Below are 16,304 nucleotides of genomic sequence, written 5' to 3'. Positions count from 1 at the left end.
TGATGTGATCTCGCCAGCGGCTGCCTTTAATCAGGCGAGCCGCCGCATTCTGTACCAGTTGCAGCTTCCGGACCGTTTTCAAGGGTAACCCCACGTAGAGCGCATTACAGTAGTCTAGGCAAGAGGAGACCAGGGCATGTACCACAGATGGGAGCAGATGGTTGGGAAGATAGGGGCGCAGCCTCCATATCAGATGGAGTTGATACAGCGCCGCCCGGCTCACAGCCGAGACCTGAGCCTCCATAGACAGCTGGGAGTCAAGAATGACCCCCAGGCTGCAGACCTGTCTTTCAGGGGCAATTATACCCCATTGAGCACCAGGTCAACATCCCCCAACCTTCCCTTGTCTCCCACAAACAGTACCTTGGTTTTGTCAGGGTTCAGCTTCAGCTTATTCCTTCCCATCCAGCCACTCACTGACTCCAGGCACTTGGATAGGGTTTCTACAGCCAACCTCGGTGAAGATTTGAATGAGAGATAGAGCTGCATGTCATCAGCATACTGGTGACACTGCAGCCCAAATCTTCTGATGATTGCCCCCAGCGGCTTTATATAGTTGTTAAACAGCATCGGGAAGAGGATGGAGCCCTGTGGCACCCCACAAGTGAGAGGCCAAGGATCTGAAACCTCATCCCCCAATGCCACTCTCTGGTACCTACCAGAGAGGAAGGAATGGAACCACTGCAATACAGTGCCCCCTATGCCTAACCTCTTCAGGCAGTCCAGAAGGATACCGTGGTCAACGGTATTAAAAGCCGCTGAGAGATCCAGGAGGACGAGGAAGGTGCATTCACCCCTATCCAACGCCCTCCTCATATCATCCACCAAGGCGACCAAGTCCGTTTCAGTCCCATGTCCAGGCCTGAAGCCTGATTGAAATGGATCCAGATAATCCGCTTCCTCCAAATGCACTTGCAACTGCTTCGCTGCCACCCACTCAACCGCCTTGCCCAGGAATGGCAGATATGAGACTGGGCGAGAGTTGTTCAGATCTTGGGGATCCAAGGAAGGCTTCTTTAGAATTGGTTTTATTACTGCCTCCTTGAGAGCTGATGGCATTACTCCCTCTTCCAGGGATGTATTTACCACCGCCTTGATCCCCTTGCCCAGTCTGTCCTTGCAGCTCATAATGAGCCACAACGGGCAAGGGTCGAGTAAGCAAGTGGTTGGCTTTAAGGATGAAAGCACCTTGTCCACTTCATCAGAGGGAAGAAGCTGGAACCGATCCCACACCACTGGAGCACCACTGGCTGCCTCTGGCTAGCTCACTGTGTCCACAGCGCACGGAATAGCACTCTTAATACGATCAATTTTCTCCATAAAGTGCTTTGCAAACTCATCACAGGAGGCCTTAGCATGTTCCATTGGTTCCGGGGCAACTGGACCCACCAGCCTCCGGACCACTTGGAACAGCCTCCTGGGACAGCACTCTGTGGACGCAATAGAGGCAGCATAAAAATCCTTTTTTGCTGCCCTCATCGCCACATGGTAGGCTGCCACAGCCGTACTAACCCGTGTCCAATCGTCATCAGAGCGAGATTTCCGCCACCGGTGCTCTAGCCGTCTCACCTCCCACCTCAGAGTTCGCAACCATGGAGTATACCATGGTGCCGTCTGAGCTCTATTCAGGGGGAGAGGGCATTTCATAGCCACTTGGTCTAATGCCCCGGCGATTGCAGCATTCCACCCCTCCACCAGGGTCTCAACCGAGTGCCCGTGTGCCTGCTCCAAAGAATCCCCAAGCGCATTCAGGAATCCATCTGGATCCATCAGACGTCTGGGGCGGACCATCCTAATGGGTCCTCCACCCCCACGGAGGGTTTGTGGCACCAAGAAGTCCACCCTCACCAAGTAGTGATCTGACCATGACAAGGGGGTGATGGATGTACCCCCAATTTCAGATCACTCCTCTCCTCTCCCGAGACAAACACAAGGTCGAGTGCATGACCAGCTACATGGGTGGGCCCCGTTGGAATAAGCTGCAGCTCCCAGGAAGCCATGGTTTCCATGAAGTCCCGAGGCGCCCCTGTGAGGACGGCCTCAGAATGTACATTAAAGTCTCCCAATACTAACAAGTTTGGGGACTGTGCACGCACATCCGAGACCACCTCCAGCACCTCGGCCAGGGAGTCTGTCGTGCAGTGGGGTGGATGGTACAAGAGCAGAATCCCTAGACTACCCTTTGGGCCCAACTTCCAGTACATGCAGTCAACAACCTTAGTCTCACAGAGAGGAGGCCTGGTGAGAACCAGGGACCTTCAGTAAATAACCACCACTCCCCCTCCCCGACTACCGACCCTCGGCTGCTGTGCATACAAGAACCCAGCTGGACACATGGCTGCGAGGATAGGAGCAGCGGCCTCATCCAGCCAGGTTTCCATAATACATGCCAGGTCCATGCCGTCATCCAATATCATATCATGGATGAGAGATGTTTTTGGGCAACAGACCTGGCATTGCGCAGCAGCAATCGAAGGCCAGAGTATGGAGTCAAGCATCCCCCAGCTATCTTTCGGCTCTGGACAGGCCCGGAACAGGGGACAGATATTATGCATCTCTCCTTAGTTCCTCTTACCTGACGTGGCCTGCCCCTAGCACTCCACCAGCATCTGCCTCCCAGCCTCATTATATATTGGCCTCCCCCCTCCCCCCATCACTCCCCTCCGATTGACACATGCCGCTGACACTGGCTTCCACAACTCAGGCAGACCACCCACCCTTAAAACCACCAAACAACAACCCCAAAACCCGACAAAAAACCCCACAAAACCTTTCCCCCACCAACAATTAATTTAAAATCATTACTTATTGACCAGGCCCCCACTCCTCTGTGGTTCTGCACCCTCCTCCCCTCTTCTGGGCAGCAGAACAAGCCCTTTCCCCAAAGTGGATCCCTGTGTTGCCCCCTCTTTGATGTCGCCCCCTTTGGGGGCAACCCTGCTGGCGGCAGACCCGCCCCCGCAGGAGTCCTGCTTTTATCTGCCAGCCCCTCAACTGCTACAGCTGGGGTAGGTGGTACTTGTCTGGATTGTGTGGGCTGATCTCTGGAGGGCCTGTTAATGTATAGTACTGCCTTACAGAAGAAAATTGGACTAGACCAGCCTTTCCGGTTGACTGCCCTCCACGTGTTTTGGACTCCAATCATCCTTGGCCATTGGCCATGCTGGCTAACATTTGGAGGACACCAGGTTGAGGAAGGACAATGTTTGGATTAGGGCTCCCAATTGTCCATTATTTTATTGATCGGACCAATAAAACTACATCCTATCAAGTAACTGTCATCAATGAAAGAAAATCTTATATCACCTTTGGAGGTGGCCCAACAAACCTTTTGTCCTGTTATTGAAGCCATCCATGGACTGGCCATACTTTGCCCAACTAGATTCTACCAAGCTCTACCCATGAATCACCAGAGTCTACTCTGGTTCTGCCCAAGACCTGGTTGGTTCTATCCTGGCTCCACCCCTAACCTACTCACGTTCCACACTAGTGGTTTGATCCAACTAAGGCATCCACAGAGAGGGCCCATTGAAATCAAGTGACTTAAATTAGTCATGTCTAATTTAAGTCTACTAATTCAATGGGTCTTATCTGAGTATGTGACCCTAGCTTTGTCTATGACCTGCCGGGTTCCACCAAGGCCCCACCACATTGCACATTAGTTCCACCCATAACCTGCTTGTTCCTCTCTGAGTCCACCCCTACTAATGTACCGTATTCCATCCTAGCTCTGTCCTTGATCCATCAGATCCTGCCAGGCTCTGTGCTTGACACAAAACACAGGCAAAGCCTCAAAGTGGTGCTTAAAGATCAGTCTTCCTGGGAGATATAGCCTTGATAGTAGAAACTTAATCTTCTGTCCCTGTGGAAGGTCGTTATCAACCAAAACACACTGGTTTCCACTGAGACCAATAAATAATAAAGACTGGTCTTTCAGTAACATTTTGTGGCTTTGCTTCCTTTGATGGGTTTTTTTGGGTGCTGCCCCTCTATTCCCCGCCCCTTCCTCTGTGCCTGATGTGCCAGCTTTCAAACTTCCCCTTCTCCTAGCTCTGCCAGCCGGGCATGCAGCATTTTTGAAAGCAAAAGGGGCCACCTTACTTTTTTCCTCCTGTCCCATTCTACAAACACTAATACTGCACCATCCTATCCATGGCATTGCTGCATCAGTGACAACTACAACGAAAAGTCTTGTGCACAGAAGGAAAGTCTGATCAACACACCGATAGAGCGAGACGTTGCTCTTCTGTTGCTGATTCACCACTGCATCAGGAATGGCAGGTTTGATGTCCTGAGACCTCTCCCCAAGCTCACTCTCCAGCACCTTCATCAAGTCTGGACTGGCTTCTTCCTCATCACCCTCCACCACCCCGATCTCAGCCCGGCCCCCACGCTCTCGGTCACGGATATCTTTGGCAAGAAGCATAGCCTAAGGAAGACATGAGGAACACAGGAAACCGCCTGTTACCAAGTCAGAACTTTTGGTCCATTGAGCTCAGTAAATTCTGCATGGGTTGGCTATGGCTCTCCAGGGTTTCATCTAGGGAGTCGTTTCCCAGCCCTACCTGAAGAGGCCAGGGATTGAACCTGGGACCTTCTGAATGCAAAGCATGTGCTCTGAGCTATGGCCCCTCTACACTGCCCATGTGCTAGAATATGCATTTATGTCTACTAGTTTCAGAAGTGTGAAACCCTCTGAGGCTTGGCCTTCTCTACACTGTAGACTTTATAGGATCTAACCTACACATGCAGTAGAATGGAGTTATATTATAATCATCTAGTAGTAGAAGCACATAATTACTATTAATATTCAAGCTGAGTTGGCAACAAACAAATGCTACAAGTCTTCTCTCCCTTCAGTGAAGAAACTCTTAAGAATTAAAAATGCAAGCCTGGAGGTTTTTCCTTTATGAGTAATGGCAGCTTGATGGTGGTGGGGAATATGAACCGGGGTGTGGCACAGGATGAAAAGTTTAGACCTGTTCAAAAGTTATATTAGGAACTCTACAAATTACACTGGGAATGCCAGTCCCAGAGCATCCACTAGTGGAGACTGGTGGCTTCAGTGTCAGTAGAGCAGTGAATCTGCTCCGGATTTTAGTCCAAGCTTTCAAGGAGCTGACCAAGGTGCTCAAAACACCTTGGTCAGCTCCTTGGAAGTTCAGACTAAAACCTGGAGTGGATTCCCTGCCCCATGGACATTGGAACCACCAGTCTCCACTGGCTCCCGCATAACCGCAAGGAAGGCTGCCCTGGGCTCCTGCTGGGAGAAAGACTGGGATATAAATCAAATAATAAATAAATAAACAAATAAGTATAGGAACCCGAGAGAGCCCATTCTTTTGATCTGTGATAGAGCCCACACCTTCATGCGCTCTTGCTTGTTGCTCTCTGGCCCATTCCATTGTATGATGACTTTGCCGAGATCCAGCAGGAACACATCGCCGACATTAAAGCTGTCCCAACTCATCTCCACCTGCAGGTGTTGAAGTAATGAGAGCAAACGTAGGCAGAAAAGAGAGAAGCAGTGTGTTAGAGCAGAGCAAAGCAGAAGACAAGACACCTTCAGACTCAGGGCCCAGGACATAGCTGGATTCAAACTCACCTCTGTAGCCGTGACACTCCTCTTGCCCTTGACATGTAATAGCCGCTTGACACTGTAGAAATTGGTCTCCACGTGGTTCAGCCCAGATGCGACACCCCCTTTCTTGTAGCTGTTTGGGTTAAGGGGGGGAAAGAAGGGCATGAGAACAGCACAGGAGATGGATGAGGGAAAATAAGCTGGCAAGAATCCTGGCAAAATGGAGGCACTGTGGGTAAGTGGTTTCCGTCTCTGAGGAATTGGTCAGTTGCCTGCCCTGGATGGGGTTGCACCCCCCAAAGGAGCAGGTATGCAGTCTGGGGGTGCTTCTGGATCTCGCTTTGTCATTGGAGGCACAGGTAGCCTCTGTGGCTAGAAGTACCTTTTATCAGCTGCAACTGGTACAACAGCTTGACCAAAGTAGTTCAGGCCTTAGTGCCTTCAAAATTAGATTACTGCAGTGCTCTCTATGTGGGGTTTCCCTTGCACTTGATCTGAACACTGCATTTAGTACAGAATGCTGCAGCGCAGCTGTTGACAAGAGTGAGATTATTACATATTACACCTCTGCTCAGAGATCTGCCCTGGTTGCCTATTTGCTCCAGGGCCAAGTTCAAGGTGTTACTGTTAGTATATAAAGCCCTTAATGCCTTGGGACCAGTTTACTTGTGGGATCACCTTACCCCATATATGCCCGCTCAACCACCTTGACCTGTGGAACTAGTACTGTTACAGATGCCACCACATTATACTTGTTCCACAGTTGTAAGAAATTAAACTTTTAGTGTGGCACCACCTACACACTGGAACTCCCTGCCTATTAACATCAGGCAGGCACCTTCATTGTACTCTTTCTGGTGCCTGCTTAAAACATTTTTGTTTAGGCAAGCCTAACCTAACCAGACATACAGAAGTTAGTTATGTGAGTTTTAATCTACTTTTAGCTTATTGTTGATTTTAATTAAGTTTTGAATGTTTTTAAATACTTGTTTTTAACTTTATTGATTTTTTTTGTAAACCGCTTTGAGGTGTTATTACAACCAAGCAGCATTTTGTTAAATATATATAAATAAATAATAAATATAGGGCCAAAATACAGAGAGCAATTTATGAGTGATAGGCACAAGAGGACTGCAGTGATGCAATTAGGTAATCTTAGAGTCTGAACGTAATAGTTTTGCAGGGAGGTGGTGCTGTCTATATGGGGTAATGTGTATTACTTCACTTAACATAAGAACGTAAGATCAGCCTGCTGGATCAGGCCAGAGGCCCATGTAATCCAGCATTCTGTTCTCACAGAAGCCAACTGGATGCCCATGGGAAGCCCACAAGCAGGACCTGTGTTCAAGAGCACTCTTCCCTCCTGCGATTTCCAGCAAGTGACATTCTGAAGCATACTTCCTCTAACCATGAAGACAGAGCACAGCCATCATAGCTAGTAGCCTTCAGTTGCCTGATCATCCATTAATTTGTCTAATCCTCTTTTAAAGCCATCCAAAATGTGATAACCCAGGTCCTCCTGCTCAGTCTGCTGAATAGAGCCCTGAACTTCTGTCTCAAAGTCCTGTCCTGAGTGCATCACTAAGAAAAAGATACTGTCCCTGGTGGACAGGGCAAGTGGGAGAATATAAGAATCACAGTCACCCTGCAGTGACTACTTGTAAGTTTAGCAGTCATGTGATCAATATGGCACTAGTTTTCCTGAAGCAGCCTATCATATGGTGGACTTTAAACCATCTAGCTCCTAGTGATGATGGTGGCCAAATGCTACCAGAAGAGCTTCTGAAGAACCATCTTGCCCCAAGAGGAGCAGAGAAGAAGCACGTATGGACTCTTCAGCTTTAACTGATGCTTATTATCATTTTGATAATTTTATGTAAGCTGCTTTGTGAAGTCCTCCTGTAAAGCTCTCTATAAAGCAGTAAAAAAAAATCAGCTTTCAAACAACCAGTTTAGTACATGGCCATCTGTAGCTGAAATCAGCCATGACAGAGATGGTTGTTAGAATGGGCTCTGCATCCAACACACTTCTGCAACTTGTCAAAAGCAAAAGAGTCTTTCAGATCACCTCTTCCACATAGAATAGTCACTGGCGGGCCAACATTCCCATTAGGAGGCTCCTTAGAATCAGATATAACCAGATTCTGGGAACAACTATCATCAGGAGGTGGAGATCACCAACACCACTCCTTACTTATGAACATCCCTGTGGCATGTGGCTGACCACCACCAGAAGACAGAATGCTAAGATGATTTATAGGTGCATTTGCCTAAACCAGCCTTTCCCAACCAGTGTGCCTCCAGATGTTGTTGGACCACAATTCCCATCTTTCCTGACCATTGGCAATGCTGGCTGAGGCTGATGGGAGTTGTGGTCCAACAACATCTGGAGGCACACTGGTTGGGAAAGGCTGGCCTAAACAAACAACATGGTGATGTTTATGTTTGTTACCTAATAGGAAACAGCTATCTTCCTTATCTACTTTCTGGGTTCACTTTATTCAGAAATGCAAATTTAACAATATCATTTGTAGATATGATTGGCTGCAAATATAAAGCATCTTTGTTTTTAAAGCTTTGCGTGTGAGAGGTGGCCACTTTCTCCAACTTGAGGAATGATTTGGCAAGAGGACAAAAGAGAAGGCTCTTACTCCCAAGTGCCCTATTAAGGGAAGCCTGAAGGCTTGTGCCACTCTCTCCCAGGCTTCAGACTGCATGGTCATTCCTTGGGGTACACTTTTATTTTTGGCAGACTCAACACACAGCTTGACACATAGAATAAGGATTGTTCAGAAACAGCAGTTTTCATACTTTCTCCATTGAAGGAACTATTTCCAGATTGACCTGTCTGTTAAAACTCCCAGAGAATTCTGGGATATGTTCTAGCATCAGTTCACATGATGGGGCACAGAGGTGAGTGGGTCCTCCTCGCTGTTGCCCTGCATGAACTGAGGACATCCTCTAAAACATGTCCAGAAACTGAAGCTATTAAGTCCACGGGAAGGTTAGCAGTGATGGGCCAGGGACCTGTCTGCCATTACTGATCTTCTCACTGAGGAACTCCCAATGACTTCCTGCCATTTTAAAAACACAGTTTTACACCATTAAGTAGTAAGCCTACACATGTCAAAAGGCATACGTCTATAAGAAGGATAGAAAGACTTGTGCTGATAATCTTGCATTATGATGTATTAAAAAGTAACCACAAAAAAAATCTTAATATGTACTGCTTTGTTGCAGTGTATTCTTGATAGACCCAAACAGTTGGCATTTAAAGTTAAAAGCTTTTCAAGAATTCCCACCACCAGAATCTGAAATAGCGTCCCCGATATTAGCGATTTGGGTTATCCTGAAAGAGCAGCAAATTTTTACTTGTTTGGTTTATTATTATGTTTTTGGTGCCAGGAAGAGGAGTTTGTGGGATTTTCTGCCTGAAGTGCCAAAACAACTTGACCAGCCTTGGGTAGTATTGCTCTGACTTGCAAGTAGGGTTGGGGAAGAAATTTCAGTTCATACTTTCTGAAACAGAATATTAACTGAAATGCAGTTAATGTAGTTCTAAAATTGCACTTCTCTGAATTTTGTAGTGCAGTTCAATTAAAACAAATTATTCAAAAATGCACTAAGTTAGGGGGAAGTGTGCAATCAAATTGATTTATTTGTGAAAATTGCAGATATAAATAATATATAGTAGGGGAAACCGCTTGCAAAAATATGAATATTAGGCAAAATTGCATACAAAAATGTGTAAGGAGAAATGTGCACTAAAATGTTAACTTTCCTGAGACACTTTTTAAAAAAAAATGCAAATGAATGCAGAAATGTGATGAACTGAGTTCAAGACTGGGAAACTAAGAGAAGCTGAAATGGATAGATTCAGCCATCCCTACCTGGAGGCGTCGGGAGTGCCATTTACTGCTCCACCTCAGGCAGCAAAATGTCTTGGATTGGCCATCATGCACAGATTGCCCCATCGGGAAAAGGGCTGCATGCTGAGATGTGTCAGTTGTTCCCGTGATGACCTCCTACTCACATGACACCTTGTTTGAAGTAGCCCTTGAACAGCTCGGACTCGTAACTCTGCACTTCACGATGCTGCACGGGAATCCCACCAAGGTAGTCATCTAGCTGGGTGGTATAGATAGCAGCACAGCCCTGCTCATCTTGTGAGGAACTTTTCCCAATCCAGTAGTGGATGTCATAGGACAGGGTGCTGCCTGATTTACGGGTCTACAAAAGTAATTGGGGGAAAGAAAGGATATGCATAGGTGAAGCAAGCCTTTATGAGGGGTTTGTTTTTTTATCTATTTACTTATTAAATCTATATGCGGCCCTTCCTCCCATAAGGAGCCCAGGGTGGCAAACAACAAATGATAAGACACTAAAAAATCTCAAAACAAAACATCTGTAAAACATTTTTAAAAACATCTTTTAAACCACTAAAAACATATTTTAAAAAACTAAAAACATTAAAAAAATACAGCTCCAATACAGAGGAAAACTGGGAAAAGGTCTCTACTTGTTGAAAGAGGAAGGTTGTCAGCAGGCGCCAAAAAGACAATGGAGGCGGCACCTGTCTAATAGTTAAGAAGAGTGTATTCAAAAGTGTAAGCGCCATAACACTAAAGGTCAACTTCCTATGTTGTGTGGAAGTAGTGGAACAGACCTCCTGATGAGATGGTATTTGCAGGAGGCCCTCCCCTGCAGAAGACAGTGATCGCCTGGTTAAGAAGGACCAGGATCCTGCCTTCCATGACCCTGTGCGGACAAAGTTATGTGGAGTGTAATTGTATTAATCACTGTCTCCAGCAGATGTCACTGTGAGCCTATAGAGCACCACCATTAGCCATTCCATTTCTAGTCCCACGCACACATTATGAGCCTGTCCCCCCCCCCAATATGGGCAACAGGAAAAGCTTTGCATGTTTTGCCCATGTAGGAGGGGGGTTCAGTGAGAGAGCACAAGGTTTGCATGCAGAAGGTGTCAAGCTATGTCCGGGGCACCTCCAGCAAAAGACTATGTTGTATAGTAGTAGGTGATGGAAAAGGCTTTTGCTGAAGACCATGCTAGCCAAAGCAGAACAGGGATGGGGAAGCTGTGGCCTTCCAGAAGTTGTTGGACTCCAGTTCCCATCAGCCCTAGGCAGCACAGCCGATGGTTAGGGGTGATGGGAGCTGTAGCCCAATAATTTCACAAGGGCCACAGATTCCCTATCCCTGAAGTAGACAATACTGGGCTGGGTGGTGGACACAGAGTCTGACTGGGTATAAAGCACTTGCCTCTGCCAACATGAGTTGGGTTTGGGCTTTTGGACTACAAATGCAAACGTTGCTTTTGCGTGCTTGGGGTTCTTGCAGTGGATGGATACAGATGTCTTTTTTAAGGTCTGAAGCAACTGGAAGCAGCCAAAGTGGGCAAGGCTTTTCTGGTAGATTGTGTGGCCAGTTTACCTTCATTCTAAACTAGGGGTCAGCAACTGGCAGCCCCTGAACATAAGGACATAAGCAGAGCCTGCTGGATCTGGCCAGTGGCCCATCTAGTCCAGCATCTTGTTCTTACAGTGGTCAGCCAGAACAAAGCCAAGTCTCTGAGGGGTGCCATTTGGACTTCCCAGCTGTCTCCCCCAGAGGCAAGAGAGGGGTGTGGGACTTGGCAGCAGGCTCTTTGGTGGAATTTGAACCCTCTTGCCCTTCTCAAAGTAGTCTTGCAGCTCAACTGGAGCTGGTCAGGGCGATCAAAACTCAATTTATCTGCCTTATAACTATGATATAATGGGCACTTCCACATGGCACTTGATTGAGGCTCATGCACGCAGCTTTTTAACAGAGCCCACTACATCCCCACCCTCTTTAATCCAGATTTACATAGGAAGAGCCCTGCTGGATCAGGCCAGTGGCCTTTCTAGTCCAGCATCCTGATCTCACAGTGTCCACCAGATGCCTCTGAGGAACCTGCAAGCAGGAACTGAGCACAAGAGCACTCTCCTCTCCTGCAGTTTCCAGCAACTGGTATTCAGAAGCACACCACGTGCAACCCTGGAGGGAGAGCGTAGCCATCACGGTGAGTAGCCATTTTCATGGGGATTTCTCCTGATTGGATTTTCTGCAGAAACAGTAAATCCAGATTAAATGGGGAAAATAATATGGGACAGTGTTCTGATGAGGACAATATCATGTAGATGTTTCACAAAACTTGCATGCATGGGCAGCACCAAGTCCACAATAAACTGCCATACAGAAATGACCAAGCGTGCTTCACCTCTTCAGTGCCTCTAACAGTATCCGCAAGAAAGACACACTAATATTTCAGGCCTCTGATGTTTTATGCTTTGCTTTTTTGATAACTGTTTTACACATTCTTGACTTTTGAGGCTTTTGTATTGATTTGTGTATTATAATAGTGTTATGTACCGTCCTGGGAATCTTGGGCTGAATTATGATGACGATGACGATGTGGGGAACCTGTGGCCCTCCAGATAATTGTGGAACTACAACTCCTGTCATCCCTGACCATTGGCCATGCTGGCTGGGGCTGATGGGAGTTGTAGTCCAACAACACGTAAAGAGCATCAGGTTCCCCACCCCTGATATTTGACACATTGCTTCAAGTTAGAATAACCTAATCAAATGTTTATGCTGACATATTTTATGGATTTCTTTTTTCAAAGCACCTTTTCAACTTTATAAAGCTGCTAGAACATCAGTAAGCAGGGACCTCTTGCACTTCAGCCTTTGCAGCACTTACCGAGAGGAGAACATAGCAATCACCTTCATAGAAGCTTCCATGAGCGTTCAGTGGCACCAACACCAGATCCATTTTCTGGGAAGGAGAAACACAATGCATGAAACGGTCCACAAAGTAAACTTAGTGGCAGCAGTTACAATGTCCAGTCCCTCAGGCATGTGCTGGTGATGCAGACAGAAATACTTGGGATATTTGGCACACCAATCATGCGATTGCACTTCCACACCAGTAGTTTATCGTGAACTCTGTGCTGCAATGTTTTTTGCAGCATATACATGATGTCATCAAAATGCTATCCCTTATTTTTATTGCCCAGTTAATCCGGATTTACCATTTTAACAGGTTGTTTAAAAAAAATTTACCAGATTTTTTGCAGAAACAGTAAATGCAGATTAAATGGGGCAGAAATAATACAGGATGGCATTTTGAGGAGGGTGACATCATGCAGCTGTTGTACAAACTATGTGAGTAGCATTAAGCCTACAACACACTGCCAGTTTGGATGTGCTCAGTGTCAGTGCAATTGCATGATTGGTGTGCATATTCCAATACCATTAAACAAAAAATATTAAACACATCAAAAAGTCTCACAAGATGCTAAAATAGATGTGTGAATATGATCTTACAGCACAACCCTTATGCAAGTTTAATCATAAAGATTTAATCATAAAGACATCTTTAGAGATGTCTTCAAAGCTTTAAAAAATTTTTTTTTTAAAGTTGTTTTGTTTTAATGTATTTTAAAGTCTGTTTTTATGGTGTTTTAAAGTTTTTTTAGTACTTTTGTTTGCCACCCTGGGCTCCTGCTGGGAGGAAGGGCAGAATATAAATCAAATAATACAAATAAATAAATAAATGAGTGTCAATTAATTCAATGTGACTTGGGCTGCTTCCACACTAGTGTGGAATTGCCATGCCTTGCTCACTTGCATTTTACAGGAGGTCCACACAGAGCCCACATCTGTTTGTAATCCTCCTATGTTTTCCCTGACCTTCTTTCTCTTTTTTTACCGTAGAAAATTCTGGCCTTTTTTTTTTTTAGAGGGATGGACGAGTGGTACAATCTCCACTTAGTGTTATTCTTCCAACATTTTAGAGAGGGGTGTTTTTGACATGAGTAGTGTTGTTTTAAAGGTGAACCTACCACACATTCAGTTTAACTTTTGAGATGGGTATCATTTTATAATCCCCCCCAACTAATAATACTAAAACACTTTTTTTATCTATTTTTTTAAAAAAATAAAGTATTAGTGAAATGCTGCTTAAAAATTGCACTGTGAAAGTATAATGTTAAATTTACAACAACAACATAGATCGTTCTGATCACTGCTACTTTAGCAACATGGGGTTACATCCAACACTGCGTAAACAAAGTTCTACTCGCACAACAGGATTTCCTCTTCTCCTCTCCCCAACCCTCTGGGGCAGGTTTTGAGGTTGCACAGGGGGCTGTAGGGAAGAAGTGGAGGAAGTTCTGTTGCACAAGCTGAGGTCTGCTGTGTGAGCTGAACAGCAGCATTTGGATACAAACGTTGGTCATTCTGAATTAAAACACTTCCAATCTACAGTTCAGTTCAATTTTTTAAAATAAAATGTTGGTTAAATGCTAGTTTCAAACGTAGAGGGGGGGGACACCTTTCATGGCCCTGACAATTTTAGAATCATGTTTTTTCCTAATTAAATACTTCCAATCTACATTTCCAATTCAAAACGAATGTAAAACTCTTTGACATTTCAGACTTAAATGAGTAAGTGCTTAGGGCTAAATAATTAATTGAACTACTCCCTCTCCCTCAACTCGACCTCTCCCTCCTCCATCCACAAAAGGCTCCCTCAAATATCTCAGACCTAAGACATTTTTGCAAATTTGTAGGGCGGTACAATATCCCAGAGAGGAGGTCAGGTCTCCTGCTCCCTTGGTGCATTCACTATAGCTGCCCAGTTTCCCTGCTTTTTAAAGTTTGATAGAAATGTCTGTTGACTATAGGTACATTCTTAAACCACAAGGTTTTTTGCCTGTTAGTGAATATAAATCTGTGGTGTGGCTGCATTTGGAACACTGTGTACAGTTCTGGTCACCTCACCTCAAAAAGGATACTGTAGAGCTGAAAAAGTTTCAAAAAGGGCGACCAAAATGATCAAAGAGATGGAGTGACTCACCTATGAGGAAAGGTTGCAGCATTTGGGGCTTTTTGGTTTAGAGAAAATGTAAATAAGAGGTGATATGATAGAAGTGTATAAAATTATGCATGGCATGGAGAAAGTGGATAGAGAAACATTTTTCTCCCTCATAACACTAGAACTCATGGACATCTAATGAAGCTGAACGTTGGAAGATTCAGGACAGACAAAAGGAAGTACTTCTTCCCACAGTGCATAGTTAAACTATGGAATTCGCTCCAACAAGAGGCAGTGATAGCCACCAACCTGGATAGCTTTAAAAGAGGATTAGACAAATACATGGAGGATAAAGCTATCAGTGGCTAGCCATGATGGCTATTAGGGATAGAACAATCTTGTCAATTTCACTTCCCTCAGTTTCTCATTTTTCCAATCTTAAATTCAGTTCTCCCCATTTCTGCAGCAAGTTGCAATTTTTTTTAAAAAAACCCTGATGAAAATTCTCCAGCATTTTTGTGCAAATTTCTCCTAATAAAGACATATTTGTAGGCAGTTTTGACAAAGGTACACATTTTTGTAAGCCCTTTCCCATCATATCCTGCATTTGTACGTTATTTTTACTCATATATTCATTTTTAAGCACACTTTCCCCTAATATATGCAATATCATTTAGTTGGCAAACGGCATCACAAAATTCTAATAGAAGCAAATTTGTAAGGATGGCTGAGTTTTGGTTCTCACACTGATTTGGAAAGTGAGAATTTGATAAATTCTGCTTGAAATGTGAACTGAATTGACACTCTCACCCATCCCCAATGGCTCTGCTCTGCTTCACCAGTAGGTGGCAGAATGCTTCTGAAAACCAGCTGCCGGTAGCCACAGGAGGGGAGAGTGCTCTTGCTCTCAGGTCCTGCTTACGGCCTTCCCACAGGCCTCCAGTTGGCCACTGTGTGAATAGGATACTAGGTGGCCACTGGCCTGATCAAGCAGGTTCTTCTTATGTTCTTACCTAGCTAATAAGAGTGATGGTAGACTAGATGGTAGACTGTACTCAAAATGGCAAAGTAAAAATGTGTTGATCATTCAGTCTGCATCTGTGTTGGAATTGCTTTTTAATATGTTTTTAAAGCTTTTAAAAAATGTTTTTAATATTTTTTTAAAATATATGTTTTTAAAGATGTTTTGTTTTAATATTTTTAAGGATGTTTTGTTGTAATATAAAGTCTGTTTTTATAATGTTTTAGAGTGTTTTGGTGCTTTTGTTTGCCACCCTGTGCTCCTACTGGGAGGAAGGGTGGGATATAAATCTAATAAATAAAATAATAAATAAATAAATAAATCCAGTCAGGTCCTTATGTAGCTTGGGAGACGAGAGAAACTTTCAGCTTAGCATAGAGAAAATTTAATTACCTCACCTCAATTCTCCAGACGATCAGTCCAGGGGTGTTGGTAACAGTCGTGAAGGCACTGGTCAGAGCCATGATGGCTTCCAGTTTTTGGAATATTCAATGACACCTGCCAAATAAGACCAAAGGTTCAACAGATTACCAAGGGGAGAATTTGGGATGCAATTCATGAGTAATAAATTTTGAAGCCAGCATAATGTAACGCTTAGAATCTTGGACTAAGTTTGAGGAAAACCCAGGTTCAAATCCACACTTAGCCACAAAGCTCACTGGGCAATCTTGGGCCAATCACACTTTCTCAGACTGACTTATTTCACAAGATGAGGATAAAATGAGGGGATGGGATGGGGTCACCATGTATGCTGGCTTGAGCTCTTTGCAGGGAAGGCAGAATATAAATATAATAAATAAGTAAATATGCCAGTCTTGGGAATGAATCTCACCAGCTCT

General features: G+C 44.9%; 1 protein-coding gene across 3 annotated transcripts in view; it reads right to left on the bottom strand.

Annotated features, from left to right (window-relative positions):
* Positions 1-16,304, bottom strand: part of AVIL (advillin) — a 44,221-nt gene that overhangs the window by 21,081 nt on the left and 6,836 nt on the right. For 2 of the 3 annotated variants that reach the window (XM_061614984.1, XM_061614983.1), the window contains exons 2-7: positions 15,864-15,963; positions 12,327-12,401; positions 9,615-9,811; positions 5,606-5,714; positions 5,366-5,476; positions 4,224-4,429 (exon numbers count right to left, since the gene is read on the bottom strand). In XM_061614984.1, coding sequence (XP_061470968.1) covers positions 4,224-4,429; positions 5,366-5,476; positions 5,606-5,714; positions 9,615-9,811; positions 12,327-12,401; positions 15,864-15,929 — 764 coding nt within the window. In that variant the 5' untranslated portion in view covers positions 15,930-15,963. Of the gene's footprint in view, positions 1-4,223; positions 4,430-5,365; positions 5,477-5,605; positions 5,715-9,614; positions 9,812-12,326; positions 12,402-15,858; positions 15,964-16,304 lie in introns of those variants that run through there. The other variant, XM_061614985.1, reaches the window with a different exon arrangement.

This window comes from Rhineura floridana, chromosome 3, assembly GCF_030035675.1.
Source record: "Rhineura floridana isolate rRhiFlo1 chromosome 3, rRhiFlo1.hap2, whole genome shotgun sequence".
In the NCBI taxonomy this organism is placed as follows: Eukaryota; Metazoa; Chordata; class Lepidosauria; order Squamata; family Rhineuridae; genus Rhineura; species Rhineura floridana.
Note: the sequence above shows the minus strand (reverse complement) of the source record. Positions and strands in the feature narration are given on the sequence as shown.